Source organism: Phalacrocorax aristotelis, chromosome 2, assembly GCF_949628215.1.
Source record: "Phalacrocorax aristotelis chromosome 2, bGulAri2.1, whole genome shotgun sequence".
NCBI lineage: Eukaryota > Metazoa > Chordata > Aves > Suliformes > Phalacrocoracidae > Phalacrocorax > Phalacrocorax aristotelis.
The window spans coordinates 115,994,348-116,012,617 of NC_134277.1; the positions used below are offsets into that span (position 1 = coordinate 115,994,348).

The window sequence follows — 18,270 nt, forward strand, 5'->3', positions numbered from 1 at the left end:
CTGGACTTGTTCCTTTCCTTGCAGGTGACTAGAAAAAACCCACTCAATTCTGAAACATGCACATGAAGGGAGTGAGGAGAGGAATTAAATTGGCTAAAATAAGCCTGTAGTGTCTTTTTTAGGTGGATTATCCTGGTGGTGCTCAAGAATGATGAAGGTCACCTGTGAGTCTTGTGGGCTGCTGTACCTGCTAGTCTGGCACCTGGGATAACACGGGGTGTCCGAAATGGTGTGAGCATATGTTTCAGCAGCTGATTCCCATTATAAAATTTATCAGCCATGCTACCATTGAGTCTAGTTCATTGCAGGCAATTTTGATATCATCTCTGTGCTGCTTGGCTTGTCTCTTGATGTTAGATGGAGTACTGAAGCTGGAGGACTAGACCAACTGGGGAGCTGATCGCTGCCTGCTTCCAGTACGAGCACCCAGGCCCTTTTTTGGGGGGGGGAGTGGGGGAGTGGGGTGGGCGGGGAGCAATATGAGGCTGCCGAGTGCTTTCTGGTGAGGCTCAAAATGCTGGTCTCACCAATAACTGCTGTTGGTTGCAGGGAGGATGAGACTTCATTCTGGCCTTTTTCAGGCGAGGGAGGGGAACTTCATAGCTGTTAGTGAGCTCAGTTGGAAAGTTTGATTTAACTTAGTCTCTGCCTAAGAGGGTGTTAGCAGCGTGTGTGGTGCCGCAGCAGGGCAAGGAGGGTGGGCAGCTGTCTCTGCAGTGCTGGTAGCTGGGCTGTTCCCCTCTCTGTCAGACCAGCCCTCTGGCCAGCCAGACAGGTCAGTCCTCTCCATCAGGGAGTCAGGCTTCCAGGGGGATGGTACAGCTAGAGGTACAGAATGAAAGAAGAGATGGAAAATAATTTAGATAACTATTTTGTTGACCAGGCATGCTGTCATGGCATACCCTTTAAGTGTACTGTCATTTGGGAGGCATTCAGAAGTGAGGAGCCCAGAAGGCCGTAGTTCTCTGCCCCTCCTGAGTAAGATGGTCAAGAAATACATCTTCTATATGCAAGTTTACAGCTCAAAGCTCCAGCCACTCAGGCTTCTTTTTAAGTCCTTAGGCTGGCAGGAAGAAAATCAGCTTTGTATATGTCTTCCCCTATTTAATTTTCTAGCCATGCACTTTCACAGAAACTTCTGTCACTGGAGAGGCAGGATGACATACAGCCAGACTAACCCTGCTGAGCCAGAAAGTATCTCTCTGCTGCCGAGGCTGCTGTACTGAGCCAGTAGATGTTGTTTAGGTAGTTGGAGAAATAATTTTTTTCTGTGAACATGTTATACAGAGGATTCTGAAGTCACTAGGGGAAAGAAATCAGGACTGGGGAAAGAGAATAGAGCCATAGTGGAGAAGGGGAATATTACTCAAAATTGTGCTAAGAAAAAAATAATCACAGGTTTTTTCCAGTGGAAATTTTCAAAAGGTCAAGCGGCATGCTGAGTCACTGATCTGCTAGTGAGTCTTCCTTTTCAATCCCCTTCACCTGCTTGAGAAGATTACTCATAAAACATGGCCTTTCTGGGGAGGAGAAAGTGTGAGGAGAGAACAGGTCAAGGGTACATGTTGAGACTTGAAGAACCAAGAGGGAATTCAAGATAGGCTTCTTCTTGCAAGGTATGGTTTCCACAAAGCTTGCATAAGTCTCTTTGCTCAGTCAGGAGAGCTGTGTTTCATCATCTTGCACATCTGTGCTGAGAAGAGTAATATATATATATTATTTTTATATATATTATTTTTAATGGGAAGTTTGAATTGTTGGGCTTGCTATCATACCTCAGCAAAGTGGATTCTGTGCCTCAGCTAGATAAGAATCTTCTCCAGAACTGATTTTGTCCATTATTAATAAGAAACAAGGAAGAACTTTTTCCAGCAGGGTGATATGCTGTAGCTCAAATACTTGATTATTCTGTAACCATTAGGGCTTAATTTCCTTGTCTGGAGAGACCTTGTTGTCTGATCAGCATGGAAATGTGAAGTCTCTGGGTTATATGTAAGGAGCTTCTCTGCTGATCTCCTGTCTTGCCTGGGCAGTGATCTAACAGGCTGTGCCATCAATTTTCCTGGCAGTACCCATAATGTATTGACTGGAATGGCTGGGTAAGAACCTGCATTTTTGCATTTCAGCTTTGTAATACAATTTAAGTGTTTGTAGAGATAGACTAGCTTGTTTCCTTTATAAGTGAGAGTCTCGGAGTCTTTCAGCTTTACTTCCTTTTAACAGTTGCTGTAGGGTGCCCATGCATGTCTTGATCAAATACTGTCTGTATCATCTGGAAGTCTGAACACTGTGCAACACAGCAAGAAAGATACTGTTGCTCAAGATAGACCAATGTTTTTAGGAGGCTGCATCCAACGCAGAAAACACAAATGGGCTCAGCCAGGTTCATTAAGCTCTGCTGAGCCAAGGGACTGAAGGGTGCAAGGTAGTGGGACTAATGTTACAAGCCTTTCCAGAGTTAATGGAAAATAGTACAGTTTTATGGTCCTGGGCCTTGCTAGACTGTAGGTAAGCAGTCCTTTCTTGTGGGGTTACCTCCAGTGAAAGGGATTTTTTTTTCCTTCATATAATCTTTCATTATATAGAATAATTAAGCAAATATTTGAGGATCATTGAATCATTTTTGTACCCCACTTGAAGGTCTTACTTTAGCTTTACATTAATTTCAAAGAACTTTTATCTGCGCCAGCTTGAAATTGAAGGCATCAACTGCATTTTTCTCAGACGGACCACACTAATACAACACCAGGTGTATGTTTCCAGCACTTAATAACATATGCTATGCATACTTTTTCTGTGCATTTAATGCTTGGCTAACCCTTTGCTATCAGAAAAAATGCACGCCTCTCTACCTAAGGTGTCCTTCCTGTTGGCTGTCAGGTAAGCAAACTCTGTATCCAAAGAAAAAGCAGGAAGTGGAAAAAAAAACAGATGAAGGTTTAGAAGGTGTCATTTAAATGTGACTGAAAGTTTCTCTGTTCACAGGCTTGGAGGGGAAATGAGCAGGATGACTGGATCCCTCGCACCTATCAGGATTTGGAAGGTCTACCTTGCATTGTTATTCTAACTGGCAAGGACCCTCTAGGAGAAACTTTCCCCAGGTGCTGTTACTAGTCTTGCAATATGGTTGTTCCGTAACGTGTTTAGATAAGTTGGGGGGTGGATAAGTGGTCTGATACCATCTGGCTATTTTTTCCACACAAAAATAATAGTATTTTAAACTTTGTTTGAGAACAGTTTAAGATTTTGGAAACTGTGGCTTGTGAAAAGTAAAGTTACTGTACCACACGGGTCAATGAATGTCTATGCAAAGTACAAAGGAGCATAACTTTAAGTGCTGAATGTTTTAAAATAGTTTTATATTTGCGTGCTAATAAAATTGCTCATGAATATTTAACAAGTAATTAAAGATAAGGACTATTCTTCAAAGTCAGAGAAAACAAAACTTTCTTATGTTGGGTTTTGTAGGTCATTGAAATACTGTGACCTTCGACTAATTGACTCCAGCTACTTAACTCGGACTGCATTAGAGCAAGAAGTAGGCCTGGCATGCTGCTATGTCTCGAAGGAGGCAATTCGAGGGCCTATTGTAGCTCTTGACCTTAGTGAGAAGGAGCATGAGAAGGCTAATGGTAGTGAGAATGACTCTGATGAGCTGTTGATAGATTTGGACCGACCCCAGAGTAATAGCAGTGCTGTCACTGGAACCTCAGGTCAGTTATTCTGCCGTTGCTCTGAAAAACAAGTCTTCATTCCTATGTCATTGGAATTTGAATGCAAACATTGAGATGTTTAGTCAAATGTGGGTTGCTTAGCTGTATCCTGCTGCAAGCTAGGCAACAAAATGTTAGTAGCAGATTCTTTCCACAGCGAGCCGTTTTCCTGTGTACAGCTAAAAGGGGGTGGTGTTGCAATGGGAGGATGGTATGCCGTAGAAGGGTCCCTTCTGATTTTTATTTTTAAACTTACATTTCACATTTGTTGCTAGTTTTGTCCAGTGGATCCTGAAAAAATCTTAAAAATCAAAGTAGAAATGGATGGTATAAAATTTTAGGAATAGAAAAATGCTCTGTAACTGTGGGGGTAGCTATGGGTGAGGATGCATATTCACCACCTTGCTGAGACCAGCAGAATGGCTGGGTCTTGCCCTACCTCTTCAGGCTTCGATGGAGCCTCATCTCCCACCAAGCCTTCCCTTCCTGGCATTCCTCAGCCACTTCTGGATCCTTCCCTTTGTTTCCCTATGAGTTTTAAATATTAAGACAGCTGAACTCGTCCTTTTGCCATACACCAGATCTTCCCATACACTAACTAAACCTGACTGGTATGGAGGAGGGAGCATAGCCCAGTTCACATTAAAGTTACAGTGAAATGAATGCTCTGTTCTCAATAGGAAGGAAGAGCAAATCGATCTATGTATACGCTGGTGTGTTATAGTTGAATTCCAGAAGGTTGTACCATCAGATTTCAAATCCCAGATGGGAAATGATAGGTAACAGACAGAGGTTGGGGTTGGGACACTTGTGTTTGGACTCTGAACCCTAGCAGAAGTGCTGTTGCCTCTCCAGCAAGAGGGACAGGTGGATGTCAATGATTTCCTTTTAAACGGTGAAACACTGACCTAAGCCACAGCGGTGCTCATTGAACAGAAGTTTTTTGTACTTTCGGATTGTCCCATAGATCAAATGAGTTCATGATTTTCTTATGTCAGCCGGTATCTCTTCATTGCCTGCTCTTTGTTTTCTCAGGTTCCCTGGCGGACAACGGCGTGAGCTCCTCAAGTGCCGCTGCAGACAAATCTCAGAAGCAAGCACCATCGCTTAACTTTCAGACTGTGGCGCACAGTTCAGTAGATGAGAGAACTTATCCCAGTTTGACAGCCGGAGAGACCCTGAAACAAGAATGCGACTCCCTGGGTAACCAGATGGCGAGCAGCACCACTTCGAAGCTATCATCGCTGTCTTCGGTCTCCCAGACGTTTCGGTGGCCTGCCCATTCAGCCAAAGACAGCAAGGCCCTCCGTGCTGCACTGCCACGCATCGTCATCCTGTCAAAAGCTGCCTACTGTCTCCTGAGCTCGCAGAAAAGTGGGAATTTGCCATCTTCCTCTTCCCTCCTGCCTCATGCTGACGTGTCTTGGCTGAGCTCTCTGAGGCCTCTGCTTCACAAGGACATGAACAGTGAAGAGCAGTCTCTCTACTACAGGCAGTGGACGACAGCCCGACAGCACCACGCGGACTTCAGCAATCAGGGTGAGACGTCTGGCTCGAGGAGTTTTCACCCCAGGCGGCTGCTTTTGACAGGACCACCGCAAGTAAGAGAAAAATTCCTTCCTCTTGCCTTATTAGCAGGATGAGGACTGATGATGAGGACGGCCGATTGTACTGTAAAGGCCCCCTGCAAGGTTGCAAGCAGTGATGTGTTTTGAGGTCAAAAATCAGTCAAATTTTAAGGTTAAGTCCATGCTGGAAGTGGTGAGGAGAGGAAGGGTGGTGCTGTATGTCATGATTTAGCCTAAATGAAACGCATGTGGGTGGCACTGGGCATAAAATTGCCATGAGCATATCAACAGAGAAGCAGTTGTCACTGCCGATCTCCCTGTATACGAAAGTGATACAGGCTGTGGGCCAGGTTTTGCTCACAGATCAGTTTTGTAATACTATTCAGCATAATGGGGATTACTGCATCTTGTTATGTTTTCAGGCACAGCTAGAATGGGGTAAGCCCAAAGGCATTTGTCTGAAACATATCCTTCCTTCTTATTAGTCTGAGTTGGGATTTGGACTTTTTTCCATCTCTGGCTCAGGTGGGAAAGACTGGCTCATACTTGCAGTTCCTAAGGATTCTCTTCCGCATGCTGATCCGGTTGCTGGAAGTAGATGTGTATGATGAAGAGGAGATTAATGCCAGTAAGTATTTAGTAGTCATTCTTAATATACATTTTAAAGAGCCTCTGTTATGTATTATTCAGCAGTGACAAATTTTTAGGCTTGTGGAAAGACTATAAATTACACCTACCACTTGTGCCCATTAGTGTGTAGCTAGACTTACTGTAGGTGTCTGCATATATTTAAAGATAGATGAATAAAAATGTAAATTTTATATTGAGCTTAGCTGAGAGATGTTAAATGTATTTTGGATTGATGTATTTGGGTAGCACTAAAATGAAAGTGAACACAAAACTGTAAATGGGCAATATCTGCCCGTGTTGTCTCTCCTTGCTTGTTTTTAAGCACTGGCCACATTTAAGTAGACAAGATATTTACTATTTATGTTTAGTTATAAATTAGGTACCTGTTTTCAGTTAAGACTGTCTTCTGTCTGCAGTTCACAGATGATATGCTGAGGAAAAAGGGGAGGGGGAGCTTCTTTGGATTTGCATTCATTTGTCAGATCTCATAGATCCATTAATGGCTGTGGCAGGACTTCGCCTTGAGATGCACAAGGTCTTAAAAATGAGTACTCTTCAGGGTGTTCTTCACAATTCTGTAGTCTCATAGTGAAGATAACTCCATGGCCCATAAATCTCATGACCATTAGACTGGCATCTGGAAAATGTAGTTGTTGTCAAACCTTTGAAAAGACTAATATGTATTTCTGCTCAGAAAGTGCTATTAAATGAAAAAAATAAGGACTTTGATTTGGAGCTTTGGGGCTGTTATTCTCTCATTATTTGAACTGAAGTACCCCAGAAACTAAGGATGAAATACCAAAATGTAAGAGAAGTTCTGCGTCATGCCGTCTGGCCTGTTGTGGTCACAGCAACATGTTACACCCCTGCCAGGAATGCGTGGAACTCCATCAGAAGAGCAGTTCAGCTTTGTTTGGGGTTTCTGGGGTTTTTTGCTCCCACTACTTCTCTTGGAATGCTTTTCCAGAGCCCTAGTGTTCTGATGATTGAAAATATTTTTTTATTCTCCAACCCAGAGTTGTTCCTGTCCCAACTATAAACATTCTCTTTGGGAGAAAAGAAAATATTAGTTTAAATTAAAATACTTTTTTTCTTCTTTGATATTTGCTTGTAGTCAGGCAGCAATCTTACCCTCTCTTAGCAGTCATCTAGGTAGCCTGGGTCTTCTTACAGGATCCTCACAAATGACAGGCTCTTTATTCTCCTTATCGGTTTAGTAGCTCTTGCCTTACACCTACTTTCAACTTCTCCTTCTGGTACACGGGTGACCAGAATTGAATGTGGTATTCTGCAGGATGTTTAACCAGTCCACTGTACAACAGCTCATGTATTCCCCTGCCTCCACTGAAAGCCCCATGATTGATGAAACCTATGATGGCACTTGTCTTTTCCATTCTCCCATTTCAGTGGCACTGATAAGTAGCTTGTACTCCTGGGTTCCTCTGCAACTCAGTTATTTCCAACTGAGATGCTCCCAGCCTACTGCAGAAATGCTTGTTATTAGTCCTTGAGTGTACATATGACTCGTATTTTTTCTGTTAAATATCACGCAGTTTCTGTTGTTACAGTTGTCAAAGGCATTGAATTCTTTCTTTGATTCATTCTTCATATTGATAATGACTCTTAGTGTGTCGTGGTTTAACTCCATCTGGCTGCTAAGTGCCCCACAGCCTCTCTCTCACTCCCTCCCGGTGGGATGGGGGAGAGAACAGGAAGAGTAAAAGTGAGAAAACTCATGGGTTGGGATAAAGACAGTTTAATAGGTACAGCAAAATCCACACACCCAAGCAAAGCAAAATGAGGAACTCATTCATTTCTTCCCATGGGCAGGCAGGTGTTCAGCCACCTCCAGGGAAGCAGGGCTCCATCATGCGTAACGGTTACTTGGAAAGACAAACACCATCACTCCAAACATCCCCCCCTTCTGTCTTCTTCCCCCAGCTTTATGTGCTGAGCATGGCATCATATGGTGTGGGATACCCCTCTGGTCAGTTGGGGTCAGCTGTCCCAGCTGTGTCCCCTCCCAGCTCCCTGTGCCTCCCCAGCCCACTCACTGGTGGAGTGGGGTGAGAGGCCTTTTCTAGGCCTTGACTCTGTGTAAGCCCTGCTCAGCAGTAACAAAAACATCCCTCTATTATCATCACTGCATCCAGCACAAATCCAAAAGACAGCCCCGTACTAGCTACTGTGAAGAAAATTGACTCTATCCCAGACAAAACCAGCGCAGTGTGTCACCAGCAAACTTAAGCTGAAATTTTCTTTTTAGTTGGTGACATTAGCGAAAATATTAAACAGTAGGCACCTCTACTGATCTTTTAACTTCACTGGTAATCTCTGTCTGCCTTAATGCTTACGATGTTATATGCTGCCATCTTCTGTTTAATCAACTTGTTCAATTTACAGACCATTCACTGTCTCCATTTTCTTCAGCTGTATCTTCAGCTGTATTAATAATTTGTCATATAGTATCATATCAAATACTTAAGTGCAGAAGGATAAGATGCATTTCATTCCCTTTGTTTAGACAAATAGATATGGCATAGCTGTATAATGAAAGTAACACAGGATTTCTTTGGTCAACCATGTTGCATTTCATTACATTTTTCATTTGATCAATCTTTAATTATTTTCTTCACCCTCCCAGAGGTTTGAATATTGCCAAACACAATGTAATGGACCCAGAGCTCCGTAGATTACTGTATCTCCTCTTAAACGGTGATAATGTATGCACTATGCTTGCACTGAAATCAAGGTCATGCCTGGTTTCACATACCTGTTCTTTCAGAAAACTGGCATGGAGATTATTCTTTCTGTTTTGAGTGTGTATCAAGCTTTTAGAGTCTTGTTACCCTCTTGGCTTACAGTAAACCTTTTTTTCCTTGAAAACGTTATCGTCAAAGTAAAAAGAAAAAAAATTAATTTATATAATTGAGGTGATATAGCAAAGAAAATTATTTGTTTTCATGCACTTTTCTGAGGTCTACCCCAGCTTGACATTTGGCAAAGCTTATTTTATCTCACATTTGTTGACATTTAAGATGAAATTTCATTTGCTGTTGAGCTCATGGACTTTGTTCATTCTTAGCGTCCTTTTTGATGTAGCCCCTCTGAAGCCCCTTCCTCCAGGTGTTTTTACTTTGTTTGGTGTGCTGGTTACTGGTTGATTGGCAACTGTGATTCCAAGAAGTCCAAGTCTCACTCATAGGCAAGTCCCTGTTTTTCTCAGGCCAGCTGACTGACAGAGCCGTCTCTCTCAGGATTTGTTGGTATGGACAAACTAATACACCTGACTGACAGCATATGTTAATTTGAGCGTGACGCCGTGCCAGTGAGGTTAATGGCCTCTAAGCTGCTGCTGGCTCACATCCTATTGGGTCAGCCTGGGTAGGGTGAGCCTGGGCTTGTCTGTAGACCCTGCCTTTGTTTCATCTGAGTTTGCTTTTCTGAAATCAATAAACTCAGTTACTCAGTTACACTACTTTTGTGTGTCCTTCCATCTCATTTTAAACTGAATTGACTCTTGTTCAAGCTGCAGTCCAGGGTTGTTGTCTTTGGCCAGTGCTTTCTAATATTCCTGTTACTTACACTTGAATTTCTACCTTAGGCTTTCCTCTGTTGGATCAAAGCAATGAAGTTCCAGTTGATCCTTTCTGGCCACATCCCATTCTCTAGCAGGAGTGTGTCTTTTACTGCCTTTATCATGAGCCATCAGCTACTAGTTCATAAATTCATACAACCTCTTTCTCCTTGCTTTCATCCTTCTGCCTTTGGGTACTTTTGCTTCTCATTTACCGAATGCTCCTCATTTTCTGTACTAAAGACAGAACCACAGAGTGGCTCCAGACTCCACCTGTATTTGCTGCACAGATAGCACTGTTCATTTGAGCATTTTCTGCATAAACCAGAGTGAATTATGCCTCAGCAGCTTGATGAGGAGCAGAGCAGAAAGATACCTGTGAGGCTCCTTTGCTTGTATAAATTTTCCAAGGAACTGCCATTTCTTTGAAATGGCTTTGTGTGGATAATAATTTCAATTTTGGTAATATTCATGACATTCAGAGAAGTCTCTTTTTGTGTGTGTGTGCACCTGAGTGAGATCCTGTGCAACTGTAAATCAGCAAACATCACGTAAACACCATTCAGTGGGTATCTGCTTACCTGAAGTGTGTTCTTGCAGGTCACACAGAGAACAATGAAATTACTCAGTCTAGCAATGACCATTGGCCGGATATTGAGATCTTCAGCAAAATGTCTTTTGACCTGAATGTACATGACCCCAAGTATAGAACTATAAGTCCCGTATACACGGAACAACTGTCACGAGTGAAACAAGGTAAGTAGAGATTTTTAGGACTACTTTCTTACAAAGAATCAGGTTTTATTGGTTTGATTGAACCACATGAGCTCAAAAGAGGCTTGAATCTCCAAAATGAAATGAAATAAAAAAATGTGTATGTTCTTTACAATTCTTACTGGAATCACAGTTTTTGTTTTTAACATTAATAAAATTTCTGTTTTCTTTGTGCACAGAAACAAGCAAAGAAACGAAACCAGAGGAACCTAAGAAAAGGGAGACCGTGTCCATGATGTTGACTAAATATGCAGCTTACAATACATTCCATCACTGTGAGCAGTGCCATCAGTATATGGACATTAATCCTGCTGCACAGGTTGGTGTCAAGGTCCAAGGGTAAACTGCATCCTTGATTTTTCTGTGGTCTCTCCAGGCATACCGCTCTGGTCTCAGAACTCATGCTTTCACCTTCCCTGAGATGGAATTGTTTAATTCTTCCATTCTCAGGGGAGATATTGAGCTACAGACCCTGGAGCATCAACTGTGTCTGCTGCGTTCTGCATGAGCAGTTCTCCTCTTCAGCTGCCTCTGACAAAGGGTGAATATTGTGTCTAGTTGTCTCAAGCCAAAGCATTATTCAGCCTGCCAGAGGGTTCTCAATCTCTTGTGGGAGAGGACTGTAAAATCAGGAGAGATGCTTCTCTTACCTAAATGCCAGCCATCCACACCTGTGATGGGAGACTGGAAGGCCTATTTCTTCCTCCCTTTGTATGTAACTGTGCATGCTTCTCAGCAGTAGTTTATGAGTCACTAGACAAAAATGATAATTTTTAACTGTTTAGTTAAAAAACTTTTGATACCTAAAACATTAAACACTTCTGCTCACAGGAGACTGTCAGGTAAGGTTGTTCCTGGTTAATAGCTCAGACATTATTCTTTAACCACCACCAATAGTTTATGTGGAGGTTTCTTACCTCAAATCATTCTTTCCTTGCTTGCTAACCTTTTCCAGCAACTTGCTATTAACCTAACACAGCATAGACACACTGACCTGGCAATGTACAATGCCAGTTACCTCAGGGCAGCACCACCAGCTCTGATTTAAACCTCGTGCTTCGTTAAGTACATTGACACAAGCAAATCCTCCCAAAAGACATCTGTTGCTCCCTCCACTTATCTTTGTGCATGTGGTCAAACAGGACGACTAGTAATAAGTATTAATATATACTTTTATGTGTAAGTGTGAGTTGTGTTTATAGAGTTATGATATTTGAACTGAGACAAATTACACATCCAAAGGGGAATCATTGGATAGCAGGCATAATGAAGGGAGATTCTTCAGTGCTTTAAGAGCACCTATGTAAAGCCCCTTTCATTTTTCATTTTTCATCTTTACTAGGCTAATTATTTCAGTTCTTTGGTAAAGGTTATAGAAAGATGACTGCTAAGAGTAAATTATTTGACCTTGTAGTAAGACAGACACTTCTGTAGGATGTAATCTTATCAGAGACATAAGGCACTTCGTATACACTTACACGGTTCAGTGAAGCGCTGTACAAACTTAAGCTCCCCCAAATTCTTCACAGCCTCATTAATGGCGTCGCCTGCCTTGGTTACCTAGCTGCTTAGAAGAGTATTGCCACAGAAGAAATACCATACTAATGCAGCCATGCTGCTGCTGAGGTGTCTGAATGGCAGTGCATTCTGCTGTGGAGGCGCACCCACATGCTACACTGTTCTTTGAATGTTTGGGGAAAACTTATTTGGACAGTTTTTTTCCTAGTATATACATTTTTTCACTTCTTATAAATACTGGAGAATAATTTCCAGCTCAAATGGACTTGAGAAGAGTCCAGCTGGGCCAAAGATCATTACTGGTACAGAAAGCCAATTGTTTTAATAGCAAGGCAAGTAACATGCCTAAGTAATGTGGCTTATGGTGGAGGAAAATGAGAATATGCTAGAGTTAACTTCAGTAACTGAAAGAGGATGTTTTGGATGCTCTTCTCTGGTGCCTTCTAGTATCGTGACTGCAAGAGCAGGTTACCATATACTCCTTATGGGTTACCTGCTTGCAAATCTTTTTTCCACTTTTTTTGTTGTGCACAGATATCTGACTCCACTCTGCATGCATTCACGTTTTCATCCTCAATGCTGGGAGAAGAGGTTCAACTGCATTTTATAATTCCCAAGTCCAAAGAGAGCCATTTTGTCTTCAGCAAGCAGGGAAAACATCTAGAAAGCATGCGTCTCCCACTCGTTTCTGACAAGGTGCGTGTGCTGCTCTTATCCTTCTGCTGACTACATATGATGAATGCAGTCAACCTGACATACATTTGCAAATCAGTGGTGGTTGGCTGGGTTTTTTTTTTCTGTTTTCTTTTTGTTTTAAAATCTTCTGCATAATTCTTGCCTGACTGTTCTAAAAACTGGAGTTTTTGAGGGCAGTCATCCCTTCTTGCATTCCTAGTGTCCAATTCACATGTGTTGCAATGATCAATAATCTTAAAATCCAGTATAAGCAATAAATAAAAATCTGTATCAGGAATAACTTGCTTTTTACCTAATGTTGCCAAAATGTCTTCTGTTCCAGCAGAATTTGAATGCAGTCAAGAGTCCTATCTTCACTCCATCAAGTGGACGTCATGAACATGGCCTCTTGAACCTCTACCATGCCATGGAAGGCATCAGCCACCTTCACCTCCTTGTGGTGAAGGAGTATGAAATGCCGCTCTACCGTAAATACTGGCCCAACCACATCATGCTAGTCCTGCCAGGCATGTTCAACAACGCTGGCGTGGGTAAGAGACACCACCAATGCATTGCTGTGAAGCTATCAAAATCCATGTTGGACAGTATGGATCATGTTGTGGAAGAAAACATTGCGGCAGCTCCTCACATTCGTGCCGTGATAATAGCAGCAATATCTGCAAAATACAATGATGTGTAAGAAGTTCTGGAAGGGATGTGGCACATATGTTTGTATTGATCACCGCCTTCTTAATTTAAAAATCTGATGTTTTATAGGCCAGATACACTCATTTTACTCAGCCCTGCCATGTGAGTGTTCATTCTAGACAATTTATACATGATTTTTCAAATTGCATCTTCTTTAGTTAGCTGAAGCTAAATATTAACTGCAGCTAAACAATGGGGGCTTGAGCTTCAGACTTCATTTTCATGGATGCTGAGTTTTTCCTGCAAGAAGTTTTAAGTAGCTTCAGTTTTAGAATCTCAGCCCCTTCTTGCTTCAAGTTACCTCATTAATGCCCACAAATCATGTTCTGCAGAGCCTCTTAAAAGGTCCAGTCTTCTTGGTATCAGCCTTTTAGATTTACTTACACTGAAAAAGGGACGTACTGATTTCTTTTTAAACTGAGATGTTATGAGCACTAAGTTCATAAAGGGTAATGACTGCAGATGTCCATGTAGCCTTTCTCTGGGAAGAGAGCGTGATAAAGTCTAATAAAAATCTCTGTGTGTCTTCTTTATGGTATTTTCTCAGGTGCTGCCAGGTTTCTTATTAAGGAACTTTCCTACCACAATCTTGAACTGGAACGAAACCGCTTGGAGGAACTGGGAGTCAAGCGCCAGTGCGTCTGGCCGTTCATCGTGGTGATGGACGACTCCTGCGTCTTGTGGAATATGCACAGCGTCCATGAACAGTCGAGGTCAGTAACCACCCAGCGCTGGGGTCCCTGCACTGATCCAGCACAGACAGCAGCACACCTGCGACTTAGGCTCATCTCTAGCATCTGACAGGGTATAAAGACCAGACAACTGGGAAAGTTGGGCAGCTGGAGCTGCTGGTAACATACTTGAAATATTGCTAAGCCGAAGCAGCTTTCAGCAGTGACTTTGATGTAATAACACCAGGCTGCCTGTCCAAAGGGCCTCACAGAGGTCATTACTCACTCGATTACTATTCACATAGCCCAGAAACTGTGCATTGGACATTAGATATATTGTCTAAAATGCAAAAGATCAGCCTTTTCACTCAGAGCATTAGGAAGGCTGTAGATTTGTCTTGTTGGCCACCAACGTCCAACCTCCTGCTGTTGAACACTTCCACCTGGCTCTACCCTTACATCCGTGTCCCACAGTCAGTTCCATCAACAAACCTCTGCTCATGCTTATTCTTTGCCTAAAGCCACTCTTGCTTTTAGTGATTATTTGAGTGATTTCTCAATACGTTACTTCACTGATCTATTTTGATTCAATTTATGTTTCTCAGGGAAAACAATTTATTTTAGGAACTCTAGCTTTTTAGAAGGCATTAAGCTCTTGCTCTTCTCAGCACTTATGCTGTCCATTATGGAGAAAATAGCCTTCCAGAAATGGTGCATACAGCAATTCCTTTTCCCTTTCTAAATTGCTATGTAAGACCTTATTCTGCTGAAAGGCCTATTTTCTTATAATGACTAAATTGACAGAATAAGATTAATTGGCTGTTGTTTAAAAAGTCTGCATTTATGTATATCTTTTTACAACATCTAGGGTAAACACTCTCAATTGTTAATGGAATTTCTTAGTCCTTTGTATACACATACATGTGTGTGTGTATATATATATGCGGTGTACGTTATATAAAAATAATGTGCCACGTTTGTATGTTTTGTATGATCACGTTTCGCAGCCAGTCCCTGGAGCCTGGGGGTTCCAGCAAGAATGTGTCCCTGAAGAGCGTCCTCCAACACATTGAAGCCACCCCCAAAATTGTTCATTATGCAATACTGGGTGTTCAGAAATGGAACAGCAAGCTGAACGCCAGGAAAGCAAAGGCTCCTTTCTCCAGGTGCCACGTGCGTGATTTTATACTGCTCAACATAGACCTGACGCAGAACGTGCAATATGATCTAAACAGGTAGGCGATGTATATGTGTGGTAACATAATATGCTGGCATGAGAAAAATCTTGTCACCATATTTCTAAATGCTATCGAGATAAATAGAAAGATCCCGCCTGAGGTGATGAGCACACAATCACAAAAATAAAATGGAGAGTGATATATGTTGCATCTGAACGAAATGGGCATCCAAATAAACTTACCATCAGCCAAAAGAACTGGGAGAGACAGACCGCAAGGCAAGGGCAAGGGTGGGCTACAGAGGACTGAAAAGGCAGGGGGGAAAGAAGAAACTGCAGAAGAAGAAAGTAACTACAAGACCAAAAATGGAGGAAAGAAACCAAAATTACATCAGTCATAGGAAGAGTGTGGAGCCTCCAGAGTGCCTCTGTAAGAGGCAGGAGCTTCTGCATGGCTAAGAACAAGAGTGTAGGTAATGGCTGAGCCATTGCTGTATCAAATGCTCTGAGGAGAGATTCTTTCTATTTCCTTCAGGGTCAACTGCCTTCCCTGTTGCCACTTGGGTTTGCAATAGAAGCAGATGAATAAATAAGTTTCCAGTATTCCCTTCCTTTTTTTCCCCTCCTCCTCACCTAAGTCCACCCTAAAGCATCTGCAATAAAGCACTGATATCATGGGGCTTTACCTCTAGTTTTCACCACGGACTGAAGCAATATCCAATTCCCCTCCTTCCTGGCCCAGTGAGTTTATTCTAAACCCTGTCTCTGCTAGCCACAGACAGCCTGGGACATCTCACCCAGGTCTCCTGCTGCTGTTTTCAGGGATCCCGTGTACTTGAGTGAGGAACTGTAGCCTGTTGGTGCAAGCTGGAGTCTGGTGTGGCTTCCAGAGCTGTTGATTTCACATTCTCTGGCTGATTGAATCATGAGATGGGAATCAGCCCACAGAAGTGAGCAATTACGTCGTAAATAGCACAGGATAAATGTTACTTCTCAGCTGCTTTGTCTCTCCTAGCCAGATATTTGTCAAAGCCACATTTATCCCCTGATCCCGGTTCATAAAAAAAAATGTGATGTAGAACTGGCTTGTTCAGAAATGGAGGTTGGTCACTGCAGAGCTTCTCAGTTCTAAAATATATTAAGAAAGAACTAAAAAAAGGGTGGGGAAGAAATGGTTGATGCCAGTATATGACAAGGATGCAAGGGCTAACTCAACTTGGTATGGGGAAGAAATATACAGACATACTGAAAAGTGAAGACTTGTTTGGTCTTAAGATGACCAGGAGTTGCTTTCCTACACCAGGTGCACATTTGAAGGAGTGAGTCGTCAGAGCTGTGTAGAGAATTTGTGTAGGTGCCGTATCAGACGGTCTCCAAAAATCCCTGCTGAGCCCGTTCCGGTGCATTTCAGCAGCGGGGGTGTGAATGCTTGCTCACACACAGCAGCCACACAGCTGTTTTAGTGATCTTGTGTTCAATGTCCAGGTATTTCTGTGAAGATGTAGATTTTAATCTGCGGACGAACAGCAGCGGCCTGCTCATCTGCCGCTTCAACAACTTCAGTGTCATGAAGAAGCATATTCAGGTTGGAGGGCAAAAGGACTTTGTTGTTAAGCCAAAAATCATGGTGAGTGTGGATACATGTTCGGTCATGTGTAAAGGATGAAAACAGGCCCTATTTCCCCTAGAAAGAATAAGTTCTCTGGCCCTTTAGGTTTATTTAGTGCTTATTTGACGTTCACGGCCTACTCTGTGGTAGGACGACCACATCAGAAATAGAAAATAATAAATATTTTGCTAATTATAAATTATTAACAACAATCCTCCTAATCTATTAGAAGATGGACTGGGATTGGAAAGAGTTTGGTCTTAGCTGTTCACTGGTATCTCTGCAGAGGAAGAATTTGCAGACATCTGCTCTGATCAAAAGCAGGCAAGTGGTACTGGACTAGTTTTAATAATTTTAACACAGCCACTCGTTTCCAGTGTTTGCTGGTTCGTGATGACTTTCGGTCCCTGCATTTGCTGACAGAAAGAGAACTGAGTAAAAGCACTGAAAATTGCAACCTTCTGAAATCCAGCTGGGAAATCCAAGTATTTACAAAAATGTAGTGGGGATACCAAGTGTTTTATACAGAGTATGTTACACCTGTGTCAGCTTTAAATGGAGGTATATTTCAAAGAGTTGGTTTTAATCTAGGAATCTTATTGTTTGTGTTCCTGGTGGTTTTAAACGCATCCCACAGCATCCCTCTTTTAAAAAATTACCTCCGTATTTCAGATTTAACTGACTCAACCCTGCATTTGTGTATTTTGGGAGGTCATTTTCTGAATGTTCCTTTTCTTGTGGTTGCAGTAGAATCTATAGTGGTGGACTGGCCTGTGAGAAAACTGCATAGAAAATGTTTTCTGTGGATGACCACACAAGGAGGATGTCGTTTCCTATACTGTCCAGCAGTGAGGCAGGGTGAAGGGCGCTGTGACAATTTGAACTCCCTATTTTATGTCCCTTCTTTAGGGAAGCAGATACCCCCAGAAGTACCTAGCAACCACAGAACAAGTCAGTCATTTATTTCTGTGCTGTGATGCTACGACAAAATCGAGTGGGGATTTTTGATTCTTTCACCCAGCTTTCTCTCTCTTCCTGCCCTGTCATGGTGATCCCTTCCCTGGCTAAAGGAACTCCTGCAGAGAAGATGCACTGAGTAGGTGGGTTAAAAGGGGCTCCCCTTGGTTTCATTGCAGGTTTCGGACAGCCTGGCACCAATAATGCCTCTTCAGTACGTCTGTGCCCCTGACAGCGAGCATACATTGTTGGCAGCCCCGTCACAGTTTCTCCTGGAGAAATTCCTTCAACATGCGACATACAAACTCTTCCCGAAGGCCATTCATAACTTCAAGAACCCGGTATTGGCCATTGACTGCTACCTGAACATCGGGCTCGAGGTACAAATATTTGCAGGGATAATGGGGACACATAAATGCAAACCTTTACTTCAACATCTTTCTTCTGTTGAAAGCCCCTTCTTTTATGAACCCTCAGCATCAAGGGTAGCATTTTGAAGGCTTTGGTCTCAAACAGTGACGCTCTGCTGTTGGAGGTAAAGGACCAGCTCCACCGGAAGAGCTGGTGGTAAAACCTCCGAGCTGGCTGGTGTGGGTAGAGACCAGAGGTCTGTGATGGACGGCTGGGATTTGCAAAGGAATCGGGCATGTCTGGCTGAAATAATATTTCATATGAAGCAAAAACCCAAAAGTG

The 18,270-nt window shown here is 42.6% G+C and overlaps 1 protein-coding gene across 12 annotated transcripts in view; it reads left to right on the top strand.

Annotated features, from left to right (window-relative positions):
- The window catches only part of GREB1L (GREB1 like retinoic acid receptor coactivator), a 142,238-nt gene that overhangs the window by 118,645 nt on the left and 5,323 nt on the right, over positions 1 to 18,270 (top strand). For 9 of the 12 annotated variants that reach the window (XR_012659177.1, XM_075084794.1, XM_075084792.1 and 6 more), the window contains 12 exons: positions 2,986 to 3,101; positions 3,469 to 3,713; positions 4,749 to 5,314; positions 5,807 to 5,909; positions 10,089 to 10,244; positions 10,442 to 10,581; positions 12,315 to 12,476; positions 12,799 to 13,006; positions 13,711 to 13,876; positions 14,842 to 15,069; positions 16,497 to 16,638; positions 17,757 to 17,957. Coding sequence is in view for 11 of the 12 variants with exons in the window: in XM_075084794.1 (XP_074940895.1) it covers positions 2,986 to 3,101; positions 3,469 to 3,713; positions 4,749 to 5,314; positions 5,807 to 5,909; positions 10,089 to 10,244; positions 10,442 to 10,581; positions 12,315 to 12,476; positions 12,799 to 13,006; positions 13,711 to 13,876; positions 14,842 to 15,069; positions 16,497 to 16,638; positions 17,757 to 17,957 (2,433 nt within the window). In the remaining variant the exon portion in view is untranslated. The other 3 variants (XM_075084796.1, XM_075084801.1, XM_075084803.1) reach the window with 2 other exon arrangements.